Source organism: Sturnus vulgaris, chromosome 1 (assembly GCF_052056855.1).
Source record: "Sturnus vulgaris isolate bStuVul1 chromosome 1, bStuVul1.hap1, whole genome shotgun sequence".
In the NCBI taxonomy this organism is placed as follows: domain Eukaryota; kingdom Metazoa; phylum Chordata; class Aves; order Passeriformes; family Sturnidae; genus Sturnus; species Sturnus vulgaris.
Window position 1 is genome coordinate 123,755,125 of NC_142243.1, and position 27,284 is coordinate 123,782,408.

Genomic DNA, 27,284 nt, shown 5'->3' on the forward strand with positions numbered 1-27,284 from the left:
TGGTGCATGCAAAAGTTATACAGCACAGCAAAAGCTGACTGGGTAGATCAAGCTGATTTCTGAGACTGCAAAAAATAAGGCAGTATGTAGGATCTTTCCAGTAAACTTAAAAGGTACTACTAAAAGACATGGCTGCATTGTATAAAAATCTCTGTCCAGATTAGAAAGGGAAAGAAACGAAACTAATATGCACTTACAAAAACAGGAAGCAATACAATAGGGAATATAATGAAACACACCATCACAGCTACAGTGGGAAAGACTGAAGGGTTGAAATGACCTGGGTGGAGCTATGGATAAAACTAAAGCCTAACACAGTGCTTAAGACAAATAAAAAAAGAAACAAAATCCTGAGATGCAGAAATATAGGTACTAGACATCAGTCAGAGCGAATTAATGTTAGACCACATTAGGAAATGGCAGGGTCATATTTAAAATACTCTTCGCTTGCCCTCTTCACTCATAAAATGCAATAAATGCAGTAATATATTGACTTTAGCCATTTACATTTTTGCTTCTTCAGAGTATATAAGTACAGTAATAAAAGGCTAAAGTGAATTGAGTTATACTTTTTAAACTGCTGTGAGTAGATGAGGAACCCAGTATTGACTATCTCTTTCTTTTCATCTCCTCCAAAATTCAATGACATTAAAACTAATATTAGTATGAATCCAAAAATGGCTGCAACTAACAAAAACAGTTTTTGAAAGTTAAGAGTAAATACTGCTGAGAAAAAAAATTGAGATAAAAATTCTAGTGTAAGGAGGTTTCTGATTTTTCTTTTATACTCCTCCTTTCCTGGGCCATTCTTGGAACAAGCAGCCTAGACAGAGAACTAACAGAGAGTTCACATAGCTAATGCTGTCTTTTAGTGATTTACTCTGGAGATCCATTAAAAAATATCAGCTAACATGAATTACTAAGAGCAATTTTAACAAAGAAGAATTTGAAAAGAGTGGAGGATGCTTTTGAGAATAATATTAAACATTCATAGTCTATATATACATTAAAAATAAATAATGTATATGATGAAACTGTAAGTAGTGTCAGGACATTAAGTTATTGAAATGCTGACTTATAAAAGCAAAGTTAAATAAGTAATGGTATGATATGAGGAAAAGTTATATACCTAAAGATTTTGGCAGCAGGATTTTGACAAATTCATTGTGGTCCCCTACATGCAGGATGCTGTAAATGCTTGTGTTCATCAGCTCTTCTTGGTTGTACCTCAGGTACTGTGTCACATTCTCAGAAACAAACACAACATTACCTTCTGGGTTCACTACAAAGAAGAACCCATCCAGGGCCTAAAGAGGGAAAACCAGAAAACCAGAGAGAGAGAGAGAGAGAGAGAGAAAGACAATAGCAAACAATCAGATTAACAAAATACACAGAAAATAAATACTCCGTTCAGAAGACATAACTGAATCTTTCTTCTTCCATCCCAGTTCTTATATTATTGTCTGTAAGAGCAAAGGACACCTTTCAGATTGAGCACCTAATCTTACTTATCTGACACTAGTGAAAAAGCACAGAAAGGTACACACCTTGCAAAATAATGAAACCTACACATGGAAACAAACCAAGTGTCCCACCACAAACAAACAAACAAACAAACGTAATGGAAGAGGCTGCCATCAATCTATCTGTGTATGAACTTAGAAACTTGGACCAGAAGATGGTTCTGCTAAACCCACAGCCTGTTCACTCCTCTACACAGTACAGGAAGATGGATCCCAGGAAAACACCACAGGACATCCTGGCACAAGGCAAGGAAAACACTGGCAGGAAGAAAGGCTCACTCTCCATCGCCAGCAGTGCATCTTCATAAAATGAAGCCCCATGGAGCCGGGAATGTGAGGCATTAAAAGCAGAGAAGGGCAAAGGGAGCTGAGAGCAGGCAGTGAGCAGTGAAGGTGGGGGAGGCCTCGATTCCTAGGACTGCTTTCATTTTTTAAAAATTTGACACCAGTTTAATTCAGTTTACACATCATCTAGGGAACAGGAATCAGATTTTCACCTCCTCAACTCAGCTCCTTTTCCAAAGGACTTAAAGTTTCTCTGAGGAAGTGTCTACATTAGTATTTTCTGCTGATTGGTTTCCATTCTTATCTCTTGTGATAGTGATGACCTAGCTACAGCATTCTCTCCAGGATATCTGTCCTATGTTATCTGAAGCCTAAACCAAATACTACATCACTTCTACCCAATGAGGATAGAGTAAAAACTTGAGTATTGGTAAGAAATTCTCATACAAACTTTATTTTTCCTAAGATGCAAGTATCATTGCAGATGGTAGAAATATATCATCCTTCTCATTTTATGTCATATGAGCAGATAAAGGGGAGGATACAGTTAAACGTAAAAGCACCAAAGCTTTTGGTCTAAGCATTCAATTAAGAATCTTCACAGACTTCTGCAGCTTTGCCTGATTTATTCACCTCTCTAAGGACTGGCAGGAAATCACTAGGAGAGTTGTTAGTTTTTGTATCTCCAGGGACAGAAATAAATTAGAAAAACAGGTCACCCACAATTCATTGTGGGTCAAAACCAAGTGGATCCATACTAAATCTGAACACAGCTCACTGCAAAACAGTCAGAACAAGGAGGAACTGCCACAGCAAGCACAAGGCGTTTTTGATTTGACCCAACTTGTAAACTGTACAACTGGTATGTTGCTCTTAGCAGGCAGTTCTCAAGTCCACTGGTTACAGAGAGATGCTTAGAATGCTGCACATTACTGAGAAGTCAGCAAATCTAGACAATAAAAGAGAAGGCTAAGGATAGATTTTACTTCTGCCTTCAGTCACCTAGCAGGAGGCTAAAGGGAAGACAGAACCAGGCTCTAGGTTAGAGATTCACAAGGGAAGGATGAGATGCAACAGTCACAGGTTGCAAGCCAGGAAACTTCATGGAGATATAAGAAAGAAAAATCCACCATGAAGGTGGTCAGATATGGGAAGAGGCTGCAAAATCCCCTCCAACAGAGATATTCAAACCTTGGCTGGACTTGCATCTGGGCCACCTGCTCTACTCGGACCAGTCTGCAGTGGGAGGTAGGAATACACATGCTCCAGAGGTTCTTCCCAAACTAAGTTAGCTAAGTTAGATATAATGATTCTGCTCTAGGGGAGGATCAGTGAAAGCACAATGCAAGCAGAGCAGCTGAGCCAATGACAAACTCTTTGTTCTATTTTTAAATTACAACATAATAAAACCCACGAATAAATGTATAAGTGTATACTTTCTCTGACTGCCTCCAAATTAAGATAAGCTAGGTCTTTTTTTCTCCTTTTGTCACAAATTTTCATCTCTGACATGGTTTTTTATCATTGCCTTCTTTTTTTTCCTGATAATTCTTGGTTCCTCCTGTTGATTTACTTTCTTTGTGAGCTCTGTCCTTTATATATATTTTCTTAACATTCATTACATTTTCCTGCTGAGTAATATTTAACTAACAAAGATTTACAAATTAACTGATAAATTGAGGCTCTAGTATAATTTTAACATAATAATTTCTAGTATAATAGTAAACATTTTTGCTATGGATTAACGTCTTAGGCTGCATTTCACCACCACTTAAAGCCAATGTAAGCATGGGCTTTTTGATTTAGCACTTCCTACATCACAACACCAACCTGTACTGTGTGACACTATGAAGAGCTGGACCAGAGAGCTGAGCTAGCTGAAAACTACTTGGAGAAAAAAAAGATGCTAGCCACATCAGTCCCCAGCTGGCCAACCATGGAAGCCATGGTATTTAGAGCTGGCAGAAGGGCGTGGGTTTGGCTGAACCATCCTGCTTGGCAGCTGTCCAAACATGAATTCACAGGGTCAGCAAAACCAAAGCTATCACAGATGTTTATTGGAGTCCTAAGGAGAAAATTTTAAAAGGTGGAGATGGCAAGCAAGAGATTATGAGAGTTACTGCTATCCCACAATAATCTTCAGTTTTCCCTACTGTTTCCTACAGTAGCAACTTCTTTGGCAAAGAAGTGCTCTCAGTGCTGTTCCCTCACAGCTGTCTCTTGAGTTGATCACAGACGTGGCCATCTGGGTTTAGAGTAACAAAGAGTCTTATATATCAGTCTCTCATTTCTTTCTATTCTCTTAAGAAAATAATCTTGCAGGTAAGCAGCAGCAGGCTTTTGAGGAAGTTAGTGCACCAAGATATTTGAATATTTTAGAAACCTCCACTTTTGCAGTAATTTCTTACTTCTGTTCCCAGATGTGAGCCACCACAATAAAAAACTTTTCTTCAGAGCTATTGGGAAAATGGGTGAACAAATAATGGACAGTATGATGGAAGAGAAATCAAGAAAACAGATATTTTAGATTATATATTGGAACAGAAAATACATTTGTGTTCTTTGAGATGTTGTCATCTCTCTCTTGACTGTTTTTCCACTCTTCCTATCTACTTTATGCTTTAAGCTAGAAATATGTTAAAATATTCCTCAGAGGCAGCTGCCTGATGAATTTTACTCACTTTCTTCATCTGGAAACACTCATTATTTTGAGGATTCTTCAGTTTTATTCTTTAATAAAAACATACAATTACATTTCTAAACCAAATCAACTAATAAACTGTTCATCAGCATGGCCACTTTTATTATTTGGCAATGAAAAAAGGTAGGGTTTTTTTAAGAGGTTGTGTAAAAGGGTTCTGTAAAGATTAAATAACTGAATTGCATTTCCTTAAGGTGATAAAGACACAAAGAAAGTATCTGTAGTCTTTCCACAGCAAATATAGAACAACTTTCAGTCCTTTTAAAGTTTCTTGGTGCACAAGGACTGTGGTTCATTAATTAAGCTCCACAATGTTTCATTGTTAATATGCAAAAGGAAACTAAACTAAATTAAATGGAACAACAGAATAAATGGGTGATTTTACATGTCATGTTTGCTGCAATAGCCAATCACACAAGATAAGCCAGGAAAAATATAATCTTATTCTTCTTTACCCTGTGATTAAAACAGGTCCTTACAATTAAATTAATAGAAAATTAAAGATAAATTTTAACATAGCAGTGTAAGAGATGAATGCATAACCTTGTTTCATAGCAAAAACAACAACATTCAATTCAGTGAGTATGTATAATAAATATTAAACAAAATAAATTAATGTTACCCCCACTTTTCAAAGAACAATGCTTCCAACCTCTCTAATCTTATGTTTTGCAGCATGAATTTGGAGCCTTTATTTGTACACAATATAGAAAACTATGTCTTCATTTGACCAATTATGAAAATAAAGCAAATACTTAAAACTGTTACACATGCATTCAGAAATTACAGAATAATTATGCTTCTGCCAAAGATGATTCTTTTAGCTTGATTCAGAGTTTGTGCTTTATATTACCTAAAGTAACATTTATTCTTCCTTAGATAAGGCCCCCAGCCAGAATGGGATGGGAATAAACAGTTTGCAAGTGAGTTTAAGCAGATAAAGCAGTAGTGCCAAAGGACAGCAGCACATGACATAAGGATCCCTGATAACATACCTACCCAACATTACTGCTAACACACATTTAGAAGCTACTCTTGCATCATACAGCCTTTTGGGGTATCAAAACAACAGCTAAAATCAGACAGGAATCATAGCTGAACAAACTGAAATACACATCTTGAAAATCTCTCCTAGATTACTTTCATATTCTAGAGGGAAGAGTCCTGATTCAAGCGCTGAAATGATAAAATATTAAAGCAGTATAGCAATGACAAGCACTTTCAGTGGAATATTATTCACTTGTATATTACAGTATATAGAAGTCAATGTTTAAGTGCAACAGGTCTTCCACAGCTGTTGTGGCTCTGAACAAGTAAAATATGCACAAGCAGACACCCAAGACCTGCTATCAGCTGAAGCCCCTCAGGCTGTGTTACAAAGAAGCAGAACTCTCTGCGCCTCTCCCTACTTCAAGTTAAAGAGAATTTCATCACTGAATGCAAGAGAAATAAATATGCTGCCTGCTCTTTAATGACACAATCCCAAGTAGCCAGGATGGCTTATCTCTCTTGACCATTCCTTTACAGTGACCTCTGACTACACCTTTTCATTCCATTCATCCTAGGAGGAGCAGAACTGCCCTAAACATAGGGATTTTGTGCTCTTTACCTCAAGCATCATTGGTCCAAGTGCATCCTTGTCGATGACACTCTGACCTGTAGACGATACATCTGCCTTTTGCACTTCATCTTCATTAGCCGCTGCTGCTTTTTCTGCAAGAGAGAAAAATCATGTGTTAAGTGACAGCAGACTGATCTCACTGATACACCAGGAGCTCACAGGGTATTGAGAAGAGCTGTGAAACTCTTACAGTGTAACAGTTCTGAAAATGAGATTAGACAGTGTCCCATAATGATTCAAAAGGAAGCATAACTAGCCTATTTGCTTCTCTGTTTTCAGGTCTCATGACACAAATGAAATAATTTCTCATGTTTCTCTGCTAGACATTTCACCAAACTACAGAGCCTAACACTGGGAAAAGACAAGGGCTCTTTATGAAGGTGCAGAGAGCAAAAACCAGGATCAAGGTGTAGCAGAAGACTGATCTAAAAGAGCATGCAAAGCTTACAGCCGCAGAGCTTTTCCATGACCGCTATATTTAGAAGGAAAAACATAAGTCCACAATCTACAGTTTCAGTACTGAGAAACAGCGGCCTCAGTTCTGTTCCCATGTCTCCACCCACATTCTCACTATCACGTAATTTTCATACCACCTTATTTACCAATATGTTATGAGAACTACATAAAAGTTCAAGTGCTGCATTTGAAAATAACAGGCAAGAAAATAATGATTTCAGGTTCCTGGAACATAATGCCATACGTTAAAATGTGTTGTATCACAGGTTATATCCAACTCCAAACGTAAGAGATATTCACAGAATTTTCAAACCTGGTGTGTTTATAAGTCCTATCAAGCAATGAACTGTATTAATGTCTCTATTTCAATAATGATATTTTAAAGATGAATTAATAAAAGAAATAAAACTATTATGCAAAATACATATTCTAATGCAGATTGTACAGTGTAAATTAATGAAACAAGTTACATTTTGTTGTTAGTTCTATATTCCAAACATTATTTTACTATTTTTCAAGCAGCAGTTATGTAAAAGCTAGAGCCATCCTGCAATCTAGAATATTAAAAATAATTAGAAATTTCTTATTTTTAGTATAATGCAATGGATTACTTTACTAAACATGAAAGCACACTGAAATTTTAACAAGAATTTCTGTCTTCAACAATAAACTAGAGGAACATTCAGTGTAAGAATTACTGAAGGCACCATGTGCAAATGGAACAAAGGGCCTTTGGAAAATCACTGCTAGTAAAAATTAAAGCATCAGTCATGCAAACTGAAATGTATCCAAGTGTACAGCATTTTCCATTATCTGCAGATCTGCAATAATGCAGGTAAAGTTCCTCTGAACTTTCCTTGGCATAGGTTTTAAGGTCAGTGTGAGTATGTGCTGCTCAGACATAAAGGAACTGCTTCTGTGAAGCCCTGGGTGCTCTCCTGCCAGTGATCACCTGCTGGCAATAAGGCTTTGGTCACTTGGGCTGTCTCATCCTAGATTTCTATGGTTTCTCATTTTCATAAAAGGACTCACAAAAATTTTAGCTGTCTTCTTAGGTGTCATACACTATATAACACCATCGTGAATAATGATTTAGCAAATTGCTCTGAAGATGGAGTTGCAGCTAACGGACTAATTTTAAATCACTCTGATTAGCATAATCTGATAGAAATAAATTCACTAGAAATAACTATTAACATTTCCTCTGCCACTTAAACTCACGAGGACATAAAATTAGTACTTCTGGTTTAGACTAAGGGTGGGATTTTATTTTTTCCCTAACCCTTCTTGTTTTGGTAAAAAAGCAGAAATTAGGTGTAACAGAAAAACAATTGAACAATCCTTCCCATCCTACAGCACAGCAGAGTTGGCACCATATGATGACACGAAACTGAAAACATGTTCTAAAAATTCTAAAAGAACTCTAAAAATAGAGTTGAGCTTTTAATAAAGCCAGTGATGATATCTGTTTCCCATCTGTTCCTCCTAGCATAAAGTGATCTCTATTTTCACACTGCAAAATATTAGAATGGACAGGGATACCAGCTTCTTGCTCTCACTCGGCCACTGCTTCAGCCATTGATACTGTCTTGATTATGGGAGAACATGGGATTATTCTCTATGAGTCAGAAATAGAGGGGTGGCAGATATGATCCAACAACGGTGTGCAAGCACATTAATTACAGTTTCCTCATGTCACCAGTTTACAGATACTTTTAATGATTATTTTTCACATAATACAAAATATTTGTTGCTGATTTTTTCACTCTTAAAACCATGGAGTTTATACAAACCACCCGTAACACTGATAAAAACAATTGTTTTCTTTCATGCACACTGATGAGGTTTTATACAAAGGAAAAAGAGGACATTTTTAATTATTATAATAGTTATCAACACAGAAGCTGCAAGACCAGGTCAGTCCAAGGATCTCTCAAACTGGATCTCATATCCAACTGCTGAGAGCTGCTGCTTTCCTCTCCATTCTGTTTTCTCCATTTTGATTGTTTGATCCCTGACTGCTTCTGCTTCATTACCAGCTGTCCCTCACATCCATTTGACTTCTTCATTTTCTTTTCCCTTTGACATTCTTTTCCTCAGAGGGCCCAACATCTTTGTGGAATCAATAAACTCAGTGCTTTCTCAAGGAGAAAGTGTAATGAACAGTGAAAATATGAAAATGCTATTTATACTCAAGCGTTACCTACCCACTTTTCCCAGAGATGGTGACAACATACACTACACTACTCATGAACTTTGGCTAGGCACTCTGAAGAGCAGTATAAATCACAAGTGCTCCAAAGTTATGGACTTCCTAATTGGATCTGTAACTTAATTGGGTAAGAATTCAAGTAGCTGGAGAGCTTAAAAGAGGCTACACATCCAGGCCACTATGGACACTTAAGTTTAAGTGGCATTGTATAGGAAACCTAGGCCTCAGACAGCCTCTGAGTAGGACCAGCTGTAATTTACGCCACTGTTATAAACTGCAGCTACTAATAATGCTCAACTATGTAATAAATTATGCATTTTTGACTGAATTACAAAGCCCCTCGCGTAGACTTTATCAGCACATACAAGACGAGTAAGTGCAAGCCCTGTCAGCAGTGTCATCTTGACAGTCAGTCATGGGGAATGTCTTGAAATGCAAATCTTTCCCTCAGCAATACAGCCAAATTTGTTGCAGGAAGGCTGGAAAAAAACCCCAATGATTGATACATGAATTTCTAATGCCGCTAAAATAATGCATTATCACAAGTCAGTATTCTTCATTTTTCTTAACAGTTCCAGCTTCTGGTGATGTTAAGTAATGGTGCAAAAATGTAAAGTTTACTTTCCTTTCTTTACTTCTATCTTTTTTAAGTTCTTGGGAGCCCAACAAAGACATCAAAAGCACAGAGAGTTTATAATTTCTACGCTAGTTTAATGATCTTTGCATCAGTCTTAGGAAAATAGCTGCAAAGACCCAATCTTGCAAAGCCTCTCAGAACTCTGTTTTTCCAGCCCCACACGAATTGTTGGTGTTACCCTCTGACTAACCACAGCCACTAGATTTTGCCACTACAGCCACACGGGAAGTGGGAGCTGGTTCCCTGACCTCACATCTTCCAGTGATGCCCCTGTTAAATGTCAGCCAAGTGTCACCAGGTATCCTACAGGCACAGTGGCCAAAGGGGCAGCAGAGAAAGAGTGTGGAAAAGAAATACAGCCTTTTGCTGCCAGAGAAAGTGAGCAGCATGGAAAGGGACCTCCCATGGCTTCATCTCCATACAGGAATTCTGCACTGGAGAGGGAGAACAGAATTAGAAACTTGTCCTATCCTTATGAATATGGCTACCAGGGATCAAGCATATTTTATCTGAATTACAGTAGTATAAACTTCACGCACATGAAATAATTATTAGCTCTGCTCAATTAAGAATTTAGCCTAGAGAGAGAAAAAAAAATTAAATAAAATACAAGTACCCCTGAGAGACATACTACAAAGAATATATACATCCAATTATGTAGTATTTTAGTGATGTGTGTAATTTAGACTTTAAACTGTGGGTATATTTACAATTGCATAAGCAGTATTGTACTAAAATACATATTAATATTTTCAATTGGGCATCTTCCTAGTGATCATAAACTGTATTTACTTTTCTACATTTAACATACAGAATAAAGAAGGAAAAAAAGGCTCTCAAAAATATTTTCTGATTAATTTACGAGTGGGAAGCCTCAAGGATTATTCCAAGCTCATTCCAGATTCTGAAAGCAAACCTTTGTGAAATCACATTAATTTAACAGAAATTCATAAGTCAGAGAAACTGAAGCCAAAAGCAATAGTTGGAAGTCTCCTGCTACATTTTAACTTAGCAAGCCTTCTTGGTTTTCCATCCTCCCCACTCAAGCTATGTCACTTCTCTCTGCATTTCTGACAGCAGACTCTGAAGTGTTACTGACGGGCATCACCTTCTCTTGGTTGTGTTTCAAACCCTACTTTCCTACAGGTGGGCAGGCAGGACCAGCTGAACCACTCAAAAAGCTCTCTTTGTCTGTATTCAAGCTCTGCTCCAATTTCCTCAAGGAAACCCGCTACAGAAATATTTCCCCCTTCGTGCTCTCTGCAAAACCAAAATGCATTTTTGAATTAAAGGAGCAAAACTTAGCCTCTGCAGGAATTTCAAATAGATGAAGCATAATTTGAAAGAGAAAATTTGCATCAACACAGATTTAGCTTATTTTTCATTGGAGCAACATTTAAGGCTCTTCACAGAACAAGAAGAGATGCTGGTGAAATGCTGGACCGGTAATAACCCTTGCTCTAAAAACCACCAAATAAAAAGGACGAGCAAAAAAACCCAAATCCTGTAACAGGTAAATTCAAGTTTATTATCCAATAATGTTTAAAACAGCTTTCCCAGGTGCCCTGCTCTTTGTAATTTTCTGGAATTGCTATTGAGATGCCACACTTATCTGAAATTGTATACCCTTTTTTGTACAACAGGTAAAAAAAAATAAACCAAGAGATTTGTAATAAGTGACACTAGAAAGCTCAACTCTGCACTCTTAAAAAACACCATACAAATCAAGATTCTTAACAGTAACAGGCACATCACTTGAAAGTGAATGTAAATGCTATACAAAGTTTAAACATACAATTTAATTTTACACTGGAACTATCTTGAAAACAACTTATCTTCTCCATTTTTGTATGTATTAGTCAACTACATTTGTCTTGCCTAATTCATATATCTAGGTTTGCCCCACATGATCCTTCTGAATTGCTGTGCAAAGATAACATCCAATCAAGAAAATTGCAGAAGTATCTAACTGTCCAAAGATAAGGGTAGATACAGTACTAAAAACTAATGCTAACATATAATAGAAAGTATACTTAGCAAAGGCTATATTTTAGCTGACCTTAGAGTTTTGAGTATTAGATTAAATAACATTTCAAATATTAGATGTAATAACATCCGTGTATGACTATTGCTAAGTAATTGACTGTGGTAACGGACAGGAGGTTTTTAACATGAATAGGGCTGCACAGAAAGTGCCTTCAAATGTATCAACTTGAATAAAACACAGATGAGAAAAAAACCAAAAAAACTGTATATGGTAATGTGAGTAGTTTTGGATCACTACACACGATAAAGTAAAGCAGTGACAAACGTGCAAGTTATTTTGATGCTTGGTTAACCACAGGGAAGGCAGCTCTGCCTTGTAGCTGTGTAATTCAAGGCACCACGATCCATGGCTCACTTGAAACTTGATATCCCCATGCACGTTCTTACCCAGTTCCCACTGCCTCAATACAAGTTGTTTTTATTCCCTGAAAGCAAGCAATTTTTCAAAACACCAGTGCCTAAGAAACAGTAACTATTTCAGCAATCAATTTTAAGACCAGCTTATCCCATCCTTGTGAATAAAGTTAGCTACTATTTTAGGGAGGTGATTATATAGTGAGGCTGCTCTTTCATCACACAGCACACATCTGTCCAGAGCAAAGAAGCTCTTAGACTCTTGAATACATATTTTCCCCCAGAAACTATAGATCAAGTCTTACAGGAAAAACTATGCAACATCTCAGGAAGGTTTTAGGAGGTAAAACAAGGGAGAATTATGCATCTGCACTGAACTAAAATTAGAAAAGCTGCCATATGGCTCTGTGAAGCCAGCAGCACGTTCTTATTCATTAGGAAGCATTCTGCTAACATAAAAACACAAGGCCTTCCTGTGCTCTCCAAATGTGTTTATCTTTTCAACATTAATGCATGATATATCATCAGGCTGCTGAAATCTCCTGCAGTGCATATTAAAAAAGCACAGCTGCACTTTTTCTCAGCACGTTTATTCACTGTGAGCACAGCTTTGCCCACCTCCCTGACACAGCCCTCTTGTCAGCCCGGCTCCCCTTTGGTTGGGAAGGGCTGCTCTCCCACTGCACGCTCGCCTGCCCAACTCATCTCCCCATCTCCTGCTCTGCTCATCACACCCACATGGTTTAGCTTCGTATTTACTACTGCTGGTGGAAGAACACTTACATGGTAAATGACCCTAGGGCTTAAGCTAAAAGCCCTTGGAAAGCTGCAAGTGAAATTACTCACTCAGGAGTAGCAGCACTTACAACGCTGCAATTTCTTTTTTCCAGTGCAAGCTGCTCTAACTGGCACAGCTGCTCTCCTATTCCACCTTGCCATGGTAAAGAAGCAGCACTAAGGCACTAACTAACTTTACGGAAAACTTCACATTCTCACAAAACCATCAAATATAGGTAAACATTTGTGGAGCTTTACAAGGCTTGAGTGAAGTCCCACTCTTTGAAAATTCAGTAACAGTAGCCAGCATATAAAATTTTCATGGACACTGAAAGGAAAACAAGCACTAAAAACCATGATGGATTTAGGAATAGCAACAAATGGAAGCAATAACACCTAAAATTAATACTAGTTTTGTCTCTTAATAATTTTGACATTTCGCCATCATTCTTTTCTTTTACAAGTCAGCATTTTTGTCACTCAATACACTTTCTGTAAGAAGTATTGCCTGAGAAATAATTGCCCCCAGCTCAGTTAAACTGGAACAAGGACAAAAATAATGTAATTCAACTTACCAAGGATAATATTTAACTGCTGGAGAGAAAGAAGCCTATTATCTCTGTATGTATTTTTTGCTAAATACTTTTAAGCATTTTACTACCTTTTCCTTGGTTTCTTCCTCCGTCTCACTTTGCCATCTTTGCTGTCATCAACATCTATGACCTCTTTTCCTTCACATTATTATAAAACTCAATAGTCTGCTTCTTGGAAGTGAGGAAGAAGACGGGCAGCAGTAGAAGTGCCCACTCCTTCCTGCCCTGGCCCCAGGATGCAGTTGTCTCCAAGCCCCATGAGCTGGCATATTGCAGTGCTGCATTCCTGGGACATGGCACCACTCAGAGCACCAAGGCAGAATCCCCTCCATAAATGCACTTCAATAACTTCCATGAAGATTGCAAACTCTTGGATATAACAGTGACAGCTAAAAGTGATGTTATCTGCAGAAACAGCATTATTTACAGAACTTCGTGCCTATTATCTGCAGATTTATCTACTTAATGCAGTGGGCAAGAGATTATTCTTACCTGGTATTACCTCAGAAGATCCCTAGTCTCTGGTAAGTTAAAGACTGGGGACTGAAGTAAAACCCAGAATTACAACCCTCTCACTGCTGCTGCTCAAGTGAAGACTGAAGTCCTATCTGGGACCCCAAATCCTCAATGGCTTGATCCATACCCAGCACACAATAAAAATATTAAATAATGCAGCAATTAAAATAATTTCTTTGGTGATATTATTTCTAGTGATACAGATACAGGAGGGCAATTGCTATATTACCTTTAAATGAAATCTAAACTAAGACTGAAAGGAATCCAGACTGAATCCAGAAACTGTTTCTACCCCCATGCCTAATTTAAACTTGTGATGATGTGTCAAACTACCACATTGTAAGTGGAAAGTTGTTTTTCATCTCTGGAACATGGAATTAAGCTTCCATCATGACCATTACCTGTTGAATCTCTGGACATGTTGCAACCTTTTCCACTAAGTTCTCAAAAAGGTGGAAAGGAATATAACTGGGTATAGTTTTACTCCCACCATTTTTTTTTAATTACTAAAATATTTGAGTATGTTCAACATATGCTTTTATATGAAATAAAAGGTTGTGTTTAACTTGCTATGAGAAAAATTAAATGTACATGTATATATTCTTGTTTTTTAAAGGTATTATCTTTTCCCCAAAAAGACCACCAACACTATCTTTCCAGTGTATACTGACTGATTAGAGAAATGTCTGAATAAATTAATCATCAAAGGTGCCCTGCCCAGGAAATTTCCTTATTGAAAGGCCAAAATCCAGAATGATGCTGAGAATTTATAATTTTCACTGGTTTTAAAGTGCATTTTTAAATACAGGAGCCTGACATTCTGTTTTTGCATTTACATTTCCTAAGAACGTGTAGTAGCCAGTATAATCAAAAATATCTGATTGATTACAGTGTAATTTATAGTATTTAATAAATGCCTAAAATACAGTACTCAAACAATAAATGAGTACACGTGTTAGATTAAGTACATTGGCTGTCAGTGCCTTACCCCAAAATACCCTCAATTTAATCAGTCACTTATTATTCTGTGCTAGAATCAGATAAGCAGATTCAAATATATGTATCTGTAGCTGTACACACAAACACATCCAGGAAACGGTTTTGCATCTGTTGCTATTTACATGATTTCAAAACACTCACGTAAACTACTCAACTGTGCATGATAACAAATGCCACACACCCATCAGCATTGACTTAAAATCTGTTGTATTAATGTGGCTGCATTTCAAAAGAAAGAGCCAAGCTAACTGACCTCTGCAGTGAAATATTAAATACAAATATTTGGCATCACTTCATTTAACAAAGTAATTATTTTCTTTGGTATGTACGGAATTAGGACAGAAAATTTTACTGTATTTTTTGGCATTTGCAGTTTTATAAGTGTTAGATATTTACCTAATGAGTAACCTCATCTTATTTTGATAATTCATGTCTCAAAACAGTATTAATATGAATGTCTAAATGGTGGGAGTCGAGTGTTCTTTTACATTTTGGCTGAGCTGATGTTTTCAAAGACAAGAAACATGGCAGAATCTGATAATTTCGTTTAAAACAGGGCTCCATCATGGTCTCAGAAATAATAGATTGCTTTTACAAATCTTACCAGCCCTCCAATTGGTTCTCTGACATGTAAAAACACAGGCCAGAATTTGAAAATAAAGATGTAAGAGTTAACAGTCTTTAGACTAGGATTTGCAGATGCAGTTGCCAAGCTAATTAAACTTATAGGTTTCCAAAACTTAGGCCAAAATAACATACTAGAAAAGAGTATTAATCTAGCCAGACTCTGTTTCTTGAAGCCTAACTCTTCTGTACTCAACCAGCTGTTAAAAGGAAACAGATGACTCCCTCTCTTCAAATGCCACATCGTCATGATTACAAAATATCTGTCTTATCTTAGGATGCTGATAATAAATCTTTGTGACACACCAGATCATCCACAACAACAGGCAAAGATCTTTTTGCTTTTATAAATTGCCATTGACAACTGCATAAGTTTTCAAGAGAACTAATGTGACCCACAAAAAAGAAATATGATTGATCTTGGGCTCCCTGTGAGCTCATGAAAGGAACTTTCCATAACAAAGCATAGGCCAAAACGGAGAACAGATAATTGAAGACAGCTAAGGAAGAACAGAAACAGGTTTAATTTAATGTGTCCATGTTAACATGGATTACAGGGCTCCTACTGTTTCTAATAGTCCAGATTATGGTAGATAAATCTTTTTCAAAAAATCTCTAAATCATTAAGGACAAGTAAAGTTTTCTTCTATAACAGCCCAGTGTTCAGAAATAGAAACTTGGGCCCCTCTTCTTACTTGTCTAACCCACCATCATAGGCCTCAGCCAAATTTTCAAGGCAATTTAGAAACAGAAACTTTCCTATTACTGCAATGAAAGCAGATGGAAAAACAAAACCCTCTTAGAAGAAACTGCTTATTTCTGCATGTTAGTTATTTAAAGGCATTTTTTAATCCAAGCCCTTAACAAAACTGTGTTTAAGATAAATTTCATATATATCAACAGTGGCTACATTACTTCAGGTACACCATGAAAATAGCATGGCTGAGGTAATGATTATTAACCTGCATTGTTTAAAATATTCTCTAAAATAAAGAGATCTTTTTTCATTACCCTAGAAAATCTTGGATTATCTTGTTGCTATGATTTACACCCAGACAAAGTCACTTTTAACCTCAATTGCATTAATTTGTTCTGTCACATATGAATTAGCAGACATTTTAAAATGTCTGCTAATAGCACTGATAGGTACAAATGGGCTGCCTTCAACAGACTGAACCACTCCTAGAACTTAATTAATTAGGCACTACCGTTTCTATTTCTCTAATTCAGATTCATGAAGCAGGGATCAGCACCCAGTCTGAAATATGTCAGTATAATCCATAAACAGAAAAATGATTAAACACTAATGGCATTGTTTTCTCTCTTTTCTCAGTGAGCCTTATCAGTTCTCTGCTGAGAAGAAACTTGGAGCTGTTTTAACAGTTCCCCAACAGCTCCCCATGGGCAGCTCGGAGCTCAGTGGAATGGACGCTCCAGGTTGTGCCACCGAGCACTGCCCAGCCAGCTCTGCAGTCTTACTGCTCTTCCCAGCCCCAAACTCCTGGCATGGCATAGGCTGGGAGTGAGGGGCCCTTCTTGGGCAGTCTGAATATGCTGAACATAAGTTGCTCTAAGCAGGAAATGTTGAAGATTATGCTCTGCCTCCAGCCGTGTCCCTCCTTGGCACGAAGGCCGGTAATGCAGGTCTGCAGCCAAGCCCGTGCACTACAGCAGGAATGATAATCCAGAACATTTTCCTCCAGTCTCCAATTTACTTATTTGCTTGCAAAAAGGAACACGGGTGCCTGCTCCTCATTTTACCCATTAGAGCAGGTGAGACCTTTTGCATAACAGCTGTTATTTCCACAGTTTTATGCGTTCACTTCAGCCTGAACACTTAAGAATACTGGGGCCAAAGTCCTTATAAAATAAACCAACCAACTAACCCAACAAAAATCCCCACAAAAAACAACAGAAGAAACCATACCCCTTCTTTTGCAAAGCATTTAAGCTGTTGAGATAAAGAATATATGCTCCTTGTCTGAACTTCAAAGAAAAAACAAATGGCAGTGCCCATGACCACCACATAGCTCTGGGAAAGGAAGAGTATTCTTGCACCATAATTCACAAGGACCCTGAGAAAGCCAATATCCTCCCTCAGTTATATTTAATAAAGGTTTTACAGACTGGCTTCTCTGCCTGTATCACTGTTATATAAAAGTAAGGGGAAAAAAGCTTACTGGGCACATTTACATTTTAGATTGCCAACTGCAAACACATAATTGTATTTTGAACATTAACTACAATGGCCTGACAATCTGTACTACAATGTTCACTTAAAATCAGCATCTCTTACAGATAGACAGATGGTGGCTCAACTTTCAAACTCCATAGTAATCACAATAATCCTTGATTTTCATCACTGTAACATTTAACGATTCATTAGTAACTTTTGTCACATTCTCTAAACTATTTCATGATTTCTTACTGCAGCAATTAAGAGCAAAAACACTATTCGAGGGATGATAGTGAATGGAATAAAACTGTCACAGGTATGGTGTTGCTGGTCATAAAATTATGGCTAAAACCATACCAAAGGCAAGAGACAGCATGACTAGGGAAGACATGAAAAACAAAACACAGAACAATTACTGAAAAGATGAGAAAACAGTACAGGCTTTAAAATAAAGCCCTACAAAAAAAATAGGGGAAAATTCGAAAATACGAAGAAAATCCATTCAATAGTAAACTCCACTTTTGGCAATTAGTGACAGGGAGCATTGCATTTAAAGGAGTCAATGGGAATATGGAGAAACAACTAAAGATAGGAAAAAAAACCCAAATATTCAAGTATTTCCTTCAACCCAACATGGTGAAAGGTTTTATACAAAAGAAGCAAGACAGGAAGAATTTTATGCTATTGGCACAAACTACCTTGATATTTTTCCACCAAACATCAAAACAAACAAACCAAGAAAAATCTAAATGAGGGTCCTTCTGAGTTTTCCAATCTATATTTAGAAATTACAACCTTGATACCTCTTCCTCTTCTTTTTCTTTTTTAAATTTCCAAGTAGATTAAATGTTATATTTAAACACACTTCCTCTTCAGTGTTGAATATAGGCCCACACCTAATTTCTCTGGAAGAAATCTGCTTCAGAAGAATCATGGGAATTGCAGGTTGTTCCAAGTCTGTCTAGGAAATTGTGCCTCAGGAGAAAAAGTACCAGTATAAGTCTAGTGCTCTTCATGATAACCTATCTTAAGATGACAAGGGACCATTCTCACTGCCTAGCCAGTTCTCTGTAACACATCCCAAAGTATTTCACCAACTCCTGCATCATGACAGGAACTTTCACTGAACATTTTGAAAAACATTCAGACTTCTCTGGGAGGGTTGACAGAACCTACCAATTTCTTCACGAAGATGCTCCCGATTTCAGTTACCTTCCCATTAACAATCTGCCCTTTCTGTAAAAGTTGGTCACAAATTCCAGCTGTTAGGCTGTATCCTGCCTTTGTGTGGTGGAGTCCTCTGTGGCAGGCACACTGTGGAGCTCCATTCTGGTTCATGCCAGTGAGCAAAGCAAGGTGCAGGGACATGCATTTCTGCTCTGAGACAACTTGGGCCTCAGTGAAAAGAGGTATGACACAGCTGCTTCTTCCAAAGAAGTATGTGGATACTTATTCAGATAATATGGGCATATCTGAAGCATTTCCAGTTATGGAATAGCTACTTAATGGATTTATGGTTTATGGAGTTATCCACCTTAGTGGAATTTAAATTTATGTACTTTTCTGTCTACCCTTTCTGATGTTTGCTCTGATCTTGTGCAAGTTAAAGAGAGTATGTGTGTAAGTGTACAGTGAATGCAATAAGAGTACCCCTTGTCTTGTAAAATACATAGAGATGTGCCAACACCCCATAATGATGAAAGGAAACAGAAAGCATGCATGTATTGACTCTAGTTGGTTGTCTGAGGACATTCATTTTGAGCTCAACAGTGTTCATGACAGAGAAAGCAACTATCACTTGCCATGTCATCCTTCAGTCTTCAGCCTGTGATTTTCCCCCAGTTGCCCACTGTGGGTTTTCATAAAAGAAACTGAAAGCTGAAATAGTAATAGCTGACTTATTAATTATTTTTCGTATCCTTGGTGATTTCACATTCAAGGACCCCTATTTCCAACTAACTGTCCATACAAAAAATGTTTTACAGCAGTAACAAAATGCATGACTTAGAACAGATGCAATTATTTTGGTTCTAGTTTGAACACAGAGAAGCCTTTGATCAATGCTTCTTCAATGTGCTGTGAATCCACAGGTTTTCAGGATTCAAAGGTGGTATGAAAGGTATTGCACCCTATTGTGAGTAAATATTATATTATTGCTTTTCAAGCTGCAGTCTTTAGAAAGAAAAGATAAAAGCTGTGTAACAAAAGCTAGATTCCTTAAAATAGATGATCTTTTTTTGACTGAAGTATCATCACTATTCACAGTGAATTAATTTGCTATTCCATAAATTAAGCTGTAGACAGAGAGCCAAGGTAACATGAAATCTCCTTCAATTACTTGCTTTATGTGCTGCTGAGATTAAGACGTTGCATTCACTAATCTGAAGCACACAGCAAGATTTCTTGTTCTACAGTCAGCATCTTTTACACTGCAAACTATCCAGCAACAAGGGAGCAAAAACTTTATCAGTAAGACTCAAATCAGAAGGCCACAACTACTCTTTAACACTAAGCTCAGCATATATTTTTTAGCACCTAAACTCAGCCTTTGTTTCTGACCACGCCTCTAAAGGCAGAACAGCTGGCGAGAAACACTAGACTCAAAAGCTTAGTCCATATTGTGGAGAGATGGATCTCAGTCTATATTTCTGTGTTTTATTTTCCCCTCACACAAAGATGCTAAATGAATTTATGATATTTACAGTTCATAAGAGATTACATGATAAACTGCAAAAAAAACCCCAAACAAACCTGTCAAGTTCTGAAGTTTAAAGTGCTTCGTGACAATTTAAATGCAGTCCTCACCAAGGAGGCAGCCTCCAAAACCCAAAATTTCAACAAGAGATGTCTCCATCTCTCTTCTGCAAGACATTTTTACTACAGTCCCAGTAGTACATAGACCATAATATGATCATTACATATCAAAGTAACTAAACCAAAACTTCAACGAAGATATTCCTGTAAAGAACAAAGAACAAACACTTGACACATATTCCCCAAAGAAAGTTAAATACAGGAGAAGCAGCTCAGTCATTTACAGCATTCCCTAGCTTTGGTGTTCAACCTCTTACACTGCAATCACCTTTGCAGCTGTATAAGACAAAGTCAACAGCTACACTTTGCTAGTTTGAATTATTTTTTTCTCTTGAACATTTAGAAGTTATGAAAGAAAGCAAAGACAAAAGAAAAGCAAATATAAGTAGGATGCAAAACAAACAAGAAGGTTTTCCTGTAGCACTTGCCAGTAATGACCATTTCTACTTAAAAAAGACCAGTACCTCAACAGCTAAGAGTAACATTTAGTTTCTCTTTAACTTTGACTCATAACTTTAAGTCAAAGCTTAGATTTTTGGTCTAAAACTTCAAGCAAATTATCTCTGGCATGGAAGTCATCCATCACTGATTAAATGAAGCCCAAAGTCAAGAGCAATGTCTTGTTAGGTTACAGCCATCACAAGACACCCTGCAACGCCCACCAACACCAGGACAGCTGTGGGCACTGGCTCAGAGCTCAGTCATCGCTGGCACACTTGGACCTGTGTGGGAGTGGGGCCCCACCAAGGACCCATGGTGAGACAGATCAAAAACACTGCTCAGGCTCACCCCACAGCTGCAGAAATGCTGCTAATGGTAAGGGAGGAAATGGAAACTCATCATCAGGAGGAGGGCTGGGATGGTGAAACCAGGGCTTTTCAATGTCTGACTTATTTTGCACAGGTTAGTTTGCAGCCTGCACACTCAATGATCATTTTCATCTGTTTTCTTGAAGCAAGAGAATCAGAGAATCACAAACTGGCTCAGGTTGGAAGAGAGCTTTAAAGATCCCTTAGTTCATCCCTCCTGCCATGGACATCTTTCACTAGACCAAGTTGCTCATAGCCCCATCCCATCCAGCTCTGAACACTTCTAGAGATGGTGTATCCACAGCTTCCCTGGGCAAGCTGCTCCAGTGCCTCATTGCCCTCACAATAAAGAACTTCTTTCCTTATGTCCAATCTAATTCTATCCTTTTTCTGATTAAACCACTGCCTCTCATTCTAGTACTACAGGCCCCAGTAAGAAGTCTCTCTTTCTTGTAAGCCCCCTTTTACATACTGAGAGGCTGCAATAAGGCTTCCCAGAGCCTTCTCCACTCCATGCTGAACAATCCCCCTCTCTTAACTGCCTGATCCCAACGTGGACAGAGTTATATGTCACAAAGTGTCTTCAGCTACTAATTCAGTAAGTAATATTCATTACATTATAACACTGCCTCTACAGAAGAATATTAATAGAGTTAAAATGCCTTAACTTACGTGTAGATAAGGTCTAAGCTAAGTATTCTGCATGATACACAACTCCAGTAAAATAAGCAAACACCAGGAAGCTTCCCACTTGATGGATCTGCTGGCCAATGGCTACTTTTCATCAGATACAGAAAAGAAACTGATTTTCAGTACCTAAAACCACTTTAAATTCTTCAGTGAATCAGTAATTCTCTGGAGTCATGCAAGTCGTAATGTCAACAAAAACTGCATATTTAGCCAGAAAGTTTTACAATGTACAGAGGAAGAACAAAGACACTTCCAGTGCATGACTCTCAGCTATAGGGAGGGGAGACAGCAAAGCAAATTCAGTAATACTTGTTGGTTTGGTTTTTTGAGGTTTTTTTATGGTTTTTTTTTGTAAATGCTCTGCACAAATTCCTTGACTTCAAGCACAAATTCCTGTGACACATAATTCAGCCTTAAAATCCTATCAAACTGAAAATACAGTACATACAAATAGTGATAGCCACATACAATTCCATGAAAAAGATTCAAAAATTGGCATAAAATTTTAATAACCCATCTCAAATATGATTCATATAAAATATAATTACAGTAAAATTGACCCAGTAAAATATTTGCAAAACAAAAACCAACAAACAAAACACTCTCTTGCCTTAATATCCTGATTTTGCAAGATATTTATGCACATAACTTTGAACCTTTAAGTAGTTCCACTGACTTTACAGGGATTACTCATCTGCTTAAAGTTAGGCAGTCGCCTAAATACCTTGTGAAATATGAATCTAAATTCAGATCTGATAAACTCAAAGTAGCAGCAGCCAAAGCAACACCTCATTATGGCATTAAGACCATGCTGCTTTCTTTTAGCAAGTGATTTTACTTGCATACTGGTGCTGGAGGCAACAATACACTATCTGCTGGTGTGCCCCTGTGATTATATAGTACTGCTACAGGGAAGCAAAAACTGGTTTTGCTATCAAATGCGAAACCAGAAAAAGAAGATAAATACGATTAACAACAAGCCTTCTTTTAAAGTTCATACAGGTTTCAGTGCATGTCTCTCTTCATCAAGCACTTCTCCCTCTCCCAATGTTATTTTACTTTCACATGATGATTCATTCTGTCCAAAGTCTGTCTTTTAAGGCTATTCTGAAAACAAGATCTGTTTCACAACTCAGAAGTGTACATTAACAGCTAGACTGGTAATTGACACCCGATATCCCTTCCCTGAACCACTGAAAAGCTAATCTACAGAACACAAAACCTCTTCAGAAACTGGTGACATGAAAACTGGACTCTGCAGGAAAATGGAAGTGACATAAAATCATATCTGAGGATACTTTACCACAGTAGATTATATCCCACTGTATGTGAATCTAAATAAGACAGGTGGATGCCATCTTAAAAAAAATGCTAAAGATGACAGAAAGACTTGGAGAATTGAAGGCGAGAAATAAAGAGATGGAGACCTGGAGTTTAATAAGAGGAACTCAGGGGACTTGGGAAAAAAAACCAATCCCATGTCTTGTACTTTTGTCAGGACGCATTCCTCAGCACTCCAACCAAAGAGGTCAGAGGAGACTTAGCTGAAGAAACTGCTGAAGAAGCTTAAGGTGATCTTCAGTATCCTCTGTACCCACTGCATTGCTGATATTCAGACAGGAGGCTGAAAGCACAACTAGATAATGAAGAAAAGTCTGAAGCAGGAGTTGTTCAAACAGTGAAATGTGACAAATAGTCTCTGCTTTAAAAGATGAGTTATTTACCTGCTGAGACTGCAGCCAGCATGACAGATAAAAGGAGATGCAAACTAAGGGCAAGAGTTTTATTTTTATAACCTGCTCTATATCCAAAAGGAGAAGAAACAAAAATCAAAACAAAACCCTGAAATAAAACCCAGCAAAACAGAGACAAAGCAATCAAAAAATAATGAGAAAAAACCCACTACCATAATGAGGGGAGTCAGGCTGGTGACAAGAGTAAAGGAAAAGGACTAATGCTGGAATAAAATCAAATTACATTGATGTGAAAGAGTTCTACTGATTGTTAACTAAGGAAGAAGAAAATTCAGATTACTTGTATTTGCTGTCAGAATTTTGTTGTCGTCAGATATGACAAAACATTTTCAGCAGTACTTATATGACAGAAATTAGTGTCTTAAATGCTGAAGGTGATTCTTAAAGTAAGATAGATCCTAAAATCAATCAGACACTATTTTACTAAGCATATTTCTTAAGTACAATCAAATGGCTTTATAGTTCCTTGGCTGTCTGACATATAAAGGAACATTTATTCCCAATGGTCTTTACACTTGCCTAACACAAGCTTTTTAAATTAAGCATGTGCAAATCAGAACTTACTTGCTTGTACAGATCATGAACACATCTGCAACATATATGACCATTAGTCTTTCCAAGAAACTTAACACAGACTGCAAACAACAAGAGCGCTTACACTTCAATGACCATGTAACACAACTGTTCCAAATTACTTTTGTGTTATAAATAAAAAACTGAATTAATGTTTTCCAAAGTGCTTGAAACACAAGTCTCAAATCCCCAACAGAGAGAGCCATTTAAGATTTACATGAATACAACTTCTGTTTCATCTTCATGCTATAATCGCAATTTTTCATCTCTTCTGGACATTCACAAAATCTCTATAAAAGTCCTCAGTAGAAAATCAAGCTTTTCTAAAATAACTTGTCATCACTTTCCCATAAAACCATTATAAAATACTAAAACCATTTCAAAAACCCGGATTAAAACTTCATGCAATGGTTACATCTTCCAAATATCTTAAATTCTTTTAATGAATTCAGCTTTACACATGCATTTATAACTTGCCTTCAAATTCTAATAAACAGAATCTCTAACATACCACAACTTAGGCAACTTTGAAGTACATACTGTGAGAAACGATATAAAGATAACAGATAAAGTATTTCAAGTATATATTTGCATATAAAATAGATCAGGATAACATTATACTAAATTATATAGTATTATTAAAGCAGAAGATCTATTACATTTTTCAGCTACCAGCCCAGTTAGCTTGACATGGGAAACAATATCAATCTGCATTTCATCCTTCCTTGTTCTCATTCCTAGAACCTCAAATAAAGTTTCTTTGACAAATCTCAGCAGCAGCTATAAAACTTGTTGCTTTCAGTGGCTTTACAAGGTATTTATAACTGACTGTGCTTTTGAAAGTAATTAGACCTTCAGGTGCAATTTGAATTTTTAGTATTTATTTCAAAGAAACAATCTCTTTACTAAAACTTCTAAACAATAAAACTGCAAATTAAGTTCTCACCGATTTAATCTAATCTGCTTTGGAAGAAAAGCAGAGCAGACCCACTGTGTGACCACTAAGCCATCTTAATTCTTCTGTGTCAGTGTACAATCACTGAAGAGTTTCACGATGTTCATTTAGTTTTGTCCTACAAGTATTCTGCATAACACTAAAAATCAACAAAACAACTGTATTAAAATATTATTTTTAACCTGAGTCTCATGGCACTTCATCCAAGTATAGCATTATTTCAATGACTTTTGTTTTAGAAATAGATAATGCAAGTTTTTGACTGTTGTCAAGGTGTTCTAACAGGTCTTGACAGTGAAAAACCAATCAGAAAGATCTGGAACAACCTACAAGTTAATACATTTAAATGATGAGCATATCTAAGTGCAGGATTCCCAATGTGAGGTGATAAACTACCTATAAAACATGAGAAAGCAACAGTAATAGCCTCACTAGGTCTTCAACCTGTTTGCATTACTATGTCAGGTTTTTTGTGGCACTCAACAAAAGTACAGGTATACTGTACTGTTTGTGCAATATGGACGTTTAATATACGTGAGACATTTTTGTTAATGAAATGCCTGCTCCAAAATAATACTGCATTTCAGAGTATGCTGACATTTGATTTTTTCTTAAAAGGAAAAAGCCTTTTAAATTTGCTGTTACAACAAACAGAAATATTTTCTATGTAGGAATAGGTATCAAACCTTTATCAGCTCAAAGGAATTTCAAGTATTCTGATCTTTATGTCTAGACCCTGAGATGCTATAAATGATCACCTTAAAGGTCTCAGTGTTTTGCAGTGCCCCTTAAAGAGGCCTAAAGTCAGTCTGTACCAGCTGTGAGTTTTATGCAAATAGCCAGTTACCAGACCATCTAATTGTCCTCAACTGAAGAACCTTGTGTAACAAATCAACATCAAAAAGAGCAATTTAGTGTCTTTATTGCTTAAGGGTTGCAAACTACTGCTACTTGTTGAAATAAACAGTGCTCACAGCGGTTTAGTCTGTCTTTAGAACTATATATTCAGTTGTTTTTGCAGTAAGACTTTATGACCTTAAAAAACTAACTGCACATTCAGCTTTGGCACAATTCTGGCCCAAGATGACTTCAATATTTACATATAACCTGGTCTGGTGAGTGTGAATATTTTATAACAATATGAAAACTGTTGTTGTGGTATTGGTCCTGGACTTGACAAAGTTATCATGAGTAAGAGCCAAATTTTCAGACTAGATTTTCTAGAACTGCTGACAGAATTACCAAAATGGACTAGCAGATTTTCCTTTGTGCACCTGCTTCCCAGGAAAAGATAATTTTTTTGTCCTTTTCTCAGGTAAAGATAAGGAGTATGTGTTGCTTGGTGACAGCAAAAAATAATTAAAAATCAATTTGAGAAAACGATGAAGAAAATAAGGGAAAAAAATCTCAGAAGTCAAAAAGATGAACAACAATGATAGACACTGTGTCAGGTTAACAAGTATACTTCTAATATAGGGCATGGCAACATCACTAGAATATCCACTTTAAAAATCATAGCAACCTAACAGCAAAAAGAAGAGAACAAGCTGAGAAATGGGAACACTCCCTAAGATTAATCAGTTAGAGCCACTTTGGACACAGCTGACACAATCTGACTCTTTCCACTTTCCATTTAGCTTTGAACAGACTGATGTCTGAAACTGCAGATCTACTTATATACTTATATATTTAGATAAATATATATGAAACATGCAGTCGCCACTCTTATAATTTTACACACCCACTATGGAAAAGGAAGAATTATTCTCCCACAGAAAAGTGAAAAAATGAAAGATGTTTAAAGTGTTTGAAAATCAAAGGAATCACTCTCAACATAGTTTACAAAGAGATATAAATCTTCTACATTAAAACTATATGCACCCACTTTAAGAATTTGAATCTGTCCCAAACACCTGCAGTGTGCCTGCCTAGACATACCTGTGCCACAAAACCCACTTCCAAAAAATTTAAAGCTTCTAGAAGATTTGGGTTTTCTCTTTGAATAGGAAATATATCAAAAGAAAAGAAATACAAAACTAATCTTCTAGACAAAGAACAGGAAGAAAACTGTCACGTTCTGCGGTCTACATTTATAACAGGACCCTATCTAGAGATTAGAATAGTTTCAAATCTATTGTAGTCGAGGATATGATGTCATCATTTAAAGGA

General features: G+C 37.0%; 1 protein-coding gene across 4 annotated transcripts in view; it reads right to left on the bottom strand.

Moving 5' to 3' along the window:
• The window catches only part of NCOA2 (nuclear receptor coactivator 2), a 187,320-nt gene that overhangs the window by 46,361 nt on the left and 113,675 nt on the right, over positions 1-27,284 (bottom strand). For all 4 annotated transcript variants that reach the window (XM_014883510.2, XM_088176108.1, XM_088176102.1 and 1 more), the window contains 2 exons: positions 6,119-6,222; positions 1,130-1,307 (listed from right to left, as the gene is read on the bottom strand). In XM_014883510.2, the coding sequence (XP_014738996.1) occupies positions 1,130-1,307; positions 6,119-6,222 (282 nt within the window). The remainder of the gene's footprint in view (positions 1-1,129; positions 1,308-6,118; positions 6,223-27,284) is intronic.